Raw genomic sequence first — 5,145 nt, 5'->3', positions numbered from 1 at the left:
CTGAGCAAAACTCAAAGGTCTGTAAAGCGGGAAATGCACCTTTAAGGCTGCCCATGTAACCTTAACTCGGCCCACTTTTAGCACTGCCCCGCTATGCTCTGTTAACACATGTGTGTGCACCAAGCATGCCTGTTGTAAACTCCCTGTGCAGAGGGGCAGGTCTGCCCCAGACCCTGGTTCACATAGGGAGTAGAGTGAGGCTCGGACACCCCCAGAAAGATGAGCCCCCTCCAGATTCTGGCTCACATGAAGGGGGCAGGGATGAGGGGTCAGACGCCCATAAATGTGCAGTTCCCTTTCCTAGATCCTGACACACACACAAGGGACAGGGAATGGGGCTCAGACACCTCTGGGGGACAGGGACCTCCAGATCCTAGCTCACACACTGGGGTAGAGAAAAGGACTCAGATGCTCTGAGATAAGCAAGCCCCCCAGAATCTGGTTCATGTGAGGGGGACAGAGAAGGGGGAGGTCACACCCCTGTGGGGGGGCCGGGGGCCCCACAGAGGGTGGCACATATACAGGAGGGTAATGTGGGGCTGACAGGATCTCCTTCCCCAATGCTCCCCCAGTCTCCTTATAATTCCCCCCAATGTTCCCCTTTTCTGTGTCCCACCCCTCCTCTTCCCTTAATACCCATGAGCCCCCAACATCTCTTCCACCACTACTACCCCTCCCCATTTATCCCTCTCCCCTTGCTGCAGCCCCCCACCCTTCCTTCTCTCCCCCCATTCCTCTGCCCCCTACTTACTCCTCCCCTCCCAGGAAGTAAGCATGTCACATTCCCCCCCCCCCCCAAAGACTTTGATCCCATACCCCTCACAATGCAATGGCCACCCAGCTTCAGCAGGAGAGAGACCCCATGACAGCATCCCATAGCCCCAATTCAACTCCTGCTCCTCGGCAGGCAGAGGGGGGACTTGAACCCAGCCCACTGGGCGACAGGTTAAAGGGGAGCCCGACTCCAGCCCTTCAGGAAATCTCCTCCTCCTCCGCTTTAATCCAAGTTCCGACACGGACGGGAAACCTGTCCCACTGGGGCGCAGTGGCAGGTTTGGTTTCCACCTGACATGACTTGTTTTCACCTTGTCGGCTGATTGAAAGATTCAAAATATTGTGTTCTCCCGCTGCCCCCAACCAAAGACACATACTGAGCTGTGTGTGACGGTCCCAACACCCATTATTCAACAAGTTCTGCTCCTGGGTTCTAGCCCGGCTCGGGGAGGGAAGTGGTTAGAGCGCGGGGGGCGGGGGCTGGGAGCCAGGACTCATGCATTTTCTCCCCAGCTCTGGGAGGGGAGTGGGGTCTAGTGGTTAGAGCAGGGCTCTTTGGGGGTGGGGTGGGAGGGGCAGGGCTCTGGGGGCAGAGTGGGGGGGCCCATGGGAGGGAGCGCAGGTTTGGAGGCAGAGTGGAGAGCTAAGGGGAGGGCCAATGGGAGGGGGCAGAGCTGTGGGGGCAGAGTGGGGGGATAATGGGAAGGAGCAAAGATTTGGGGGCAGAGTGGGGAGACTAATGAGAGGGGGCAGACTGGGAGGACTATGGGAGGGGGCAGAGCTTTGGGATCGGGGGGGCATTTGGTGCCAGGGTGCTCCACACTAGAAGCAGCTTCCCATGGTGTCTCCGCCCCGCAGGCCCTGTTCTCCCTGCTGCAGACAAACCCAGGGCTGGCCCCGTCATGGCCCTGAAGGCACCACGCTCGGCTCTTCTGCCCCTGCTCTGCCTGGCGGCCTCCTGCCTGGCACTCTCAACAGCCGACGCCCAATACGATAAATTCCTGAAGCGGCATCTCGACTTCCCCAAGTCATGGGCTGAGAACGACCAGCAGTACTGCACCACCATGATGGGGAGGCGGAGCATCCGCTGCCAGGGCAAGAACACCTTCGTCCACGCCAGCGAGGCCCAGCTGAGAGCTGTCTGCAGCTCGGGGACAAGCCATGGGCGAGACGCCCGCGACAGCCTGGGAACCTTCCGGCTGACCGTCTGCACCCGCCTGCCCAAGGGCCCATGCCTCTATCAGGGCAGCTCCACCACGGCCCGTATCCGCCTGGTCTGCCGCAACGGGTCGCCCATCCAGTACTTGAGGCGTATCTAGTGCCGCCCTGCCAGTTGGTGAACTTTGCCCAGGCGCTGTACTGTTTTAAGTGTGGATTTCCCAAATACAATAAATAATCTGCACTCCAATGGCTTCTTGATTAGACCGCAGGCCAGTAAGGTCACTGGATTCCATGGCACATAAAGCATCTCACCATTTCCATAGCCATGATATCAGAAGCTTTGCACTTAGGTAAAGTATTTGCAAACAGGCATCTCCTAAGAAGCTAGAACAGTTTCAAGCATATAAGTAGTAATCAAAGCTTGCACCATTGGTGGAAACAGGCGTTAGAGAGAAGTCACCCATATCCTCTGCAAAACATTTTCCAAGCAGCAGTGTCTTTCTTCAGATTGCAGGGATACAGCCTTTGAGAGAGCTTATAGAAGGTTTTACTTTCAGTAAGACATTGGTAAGGGTTTAAATGGAGGTTTATTGCTATAAAGAGAGAAGGGAGAAATTCCCGCTATTAGGGCTTCCGATAAGGATCTTCAGTGTCAGCCTCTTTGATCCTGAATACAGAGCATTTAGACATTCCTTTCAAGTCAGGACTCTCTTTAAACCACAAAGATCCTCCTTGCTTTGTTCTCCAGATAATCTCATCCCTCTACTAGACTGCTGTCCTGGTCTTTGATATTTGCCTTTTGACCCTATTGGCTTTAACACCTGCCATTCCCAGTGTATTTACAACTTGCAACTAAAGACTTCAATTAATGCTTATCTACCCATTCAAAAAATAACACAAAGGAAGACAGTCTACAGAGATAAAGGAAGATGCAAGTTATGTAAATTATGTTTTAGAGCCTGTGTAAACACACTTGAGTGTCATAAAGATGGTTTTATGGCTGGCCAGAGACATGTGGCCTTCCTTAGAAAGCTATCACTTCAAGTGCAAGGGGTTCCCCGATCCTGCTGACAGGCTAGGGGGGGCTCTGGAGGGGAGCATTTGATCTGGGTCTTCAGCACCATCTGCAGACAGCCTGCCTTGAGTAAATTGCGTGAATTGTGCCTTAGGGAGTGGCCTGTTTTCTCTCTCTCTGTGTTTTGGATTCTTGTTGGTTAAGGTTCTGGATTATAAGAAATAAAATTGCTTCTTTCTAGCAAGAGTATAGTATGTTTTTATCTAACTTCTCTCTGTGTATGCCATGAATGTAACAGGCAGAAAGTAAAATCCTCCTTGAATGTATTTAATTCACATGAGCAATTAAAAATCTAGGCATCTCAGTTATTACATTCTCCAAACATCCTGGATAAAAATAATGGTGAGTATCTCTGTTGTTCAGTGAAGGCACAGGCAAGTTTGTAATGAGGTAACATTATAAAAAATATTGTTTTATGTCAAAACTGAGGTTTACCCTCCTCCTTCTGCTCAATATTCCTGCTGGGGTTTGGTTCAGAGGGAAATCTCCTGCTTTGGCTGCAATAAAAGGTTTTACTACTGTTTCAAACTGGAGTTGAGTGTGTTTGGGGTGGGAGCGGGGCTAGGACGCCCAGGGCTGCACAAGCGGCCCATTCTGCTCAGCGCTGCACAAATACGGAACAAAAAGACTCCAGCTTGTTTGTGTCTCTCTGTGGAGCCGGGTGCTATTTCCTCATCGGCTGCTGGATTTGATCTCTCTGCTGTTCTCATTCACCCCCTGGCATGGCTGGGGCACGAGCATCCTGCTCTGAGCTCTTTGGGAAAAGGGAAGATGCCACTAGCTTGGTTCATAGAATCATAGAAGATTAGGGTTGGAAGAGACCTCAGGAGGTCATCTAGTCCAACCCCCTGCTCAAAGCAGGACCAACTCCAACTAAATCATTCCAGCCAGGACTTTGTCAAGCCCAGCTTTAAAAACCTCTAAGGATGGAGATTCCACCACCTCCCTAGGTAACCCATTCCAGTGCTTCACCGTCCTCCTGGTGAAATAGTGTTTCCTAATATCCAACCTAAACCTCCCCCACTGGAACTTGAGACCATTGCTCCTTGTTCTGTCATCTGCCACCACTGAGAACAGCCAAGCTCTATCCTCTTTGGATGCCCCCTTCAGGTAGTTGAAAGCTGCTATGAAATCCCCCCTCACTCTTCTCTTCGGCAGACTAAATAACCCCAATTCCCTAAGCCTCTCCTCATAAGTCATGTGCCCCAGCCCCCTGATCACTTTTTTTGCCCTCCTCTGGACACTTTCCAATTTGTCCTTTCTCTAGTGGGGGGCTGAAAACTGGATGCAATACTCCAGATGTGGCCTCACCAGTGACGAATAAAGGGGAATAATCACTTCCCTCGATCTGCTGGCAATATTACTACAAATGCAGACCAATAGGCCGTAAGCCTTCTTGGCAACAAGGGCACACTGCTGACTCATATCCAGCTTCTCATCCACTGTAATCCCCAGGTCCTTTTCTGCAGATGTGCTGCTTAACCAGTTGGTCCCCAGACTACAGCGGTGCATGGGATTCTACCATCCTAAGTGCAGGACTCTGCACTTGTCCTTGTTGAACCTCATCAGATTTCTTTTGGCCCAATCCTCCAATTTCTCTAGGTCACTCTGGACCCTATCCCTACCCTCCAGCTATCTACATTTCCCCCCAGCTTAGTGTCATCCACGAAATTGCTGAGGGTGCAATCCATCCCATCGTCCAGATCATTAATAAAGATGTTGAAAAAAAACGGCCCCAGGACCGACCCCTGGGGCACTCTGCTTGATACTGGCATATAGTATAAATACTATACCTATACTTTGAAACCGTGTCCTTCCACTCATTCGGTTTCAAAGTATAGTATAGTATGAGGACAGAAGGGACCAACGTGAGGACATGAGGGACCAACGTGAAGACAGAAGGGACCAACGTGAGGAGAGGAGAGAGGCTCGAGATGAGAGGTGGCGGCAGGAAGATCAGAGGAGGCAGGATGCAACGCTGGGGCTGCTGCGTGAGCAAACAGACATGCTCCGGCATCTGGTGGAGCTTCAGGAACGGCAGCAGGATCACAGACTGGCGCTACAGCCCCTGTATAACCCCCCTCCCCCCTCACCATGTTCCATAGCCTCCTCACCCAGACGTGTAAGAACGCGGG

General features: G+C 51.8%; 1 protein-coding gene across 1 annotated transcript; it reads left to right on the top strand.

Annotated features, from left to right (window-relative positions):
- Positions 1-1,676: 1,676 nt before the first annotated feature.
- On the top strand, positions 1,677-2,093 carry LOC135886638 (ribonuclease-like). The gene has a single exon (XM_065414414.1). The coding sequence runs from the start codon at positions 1,677-1,679 to the stop codon at positions 2,091-2,093; it is 417 nt and encodes a 138-aa protein (XP_065270486.1).
- Positions 2,094-5,145: the final 3,052 nt, after the last annotated feature.

Source organism: Emys orbicularis, chromosome 12 (assembly GCF_028017835.1).
Source record: "Emys orbicularis isolate rEmyOrb1 chromosome 12, rEmyOrb1.hap1, whole genome shotgun sequence".
Lineage (NCBI taxonomy): Eukaryota > Metazoa > Chordata > Testudines > Emydidae > Emys > Emys orbicularis.
The sequence above is the reverse complement of the archived record's forward strand: the minus strand, read 5'-3'. Positions and strand labels throughout refer to the sequence as shown.

What these genes read in the sequence shown, in the direction of transcription:
- LOC135886638 (XM_065414414.1), top strand. Translation starts at nt 1,677, where the DNA reads ATGGCCCTGAAGGCACCACGCTCGGCTCTTCTGCCCCTGCTCTGCCTG.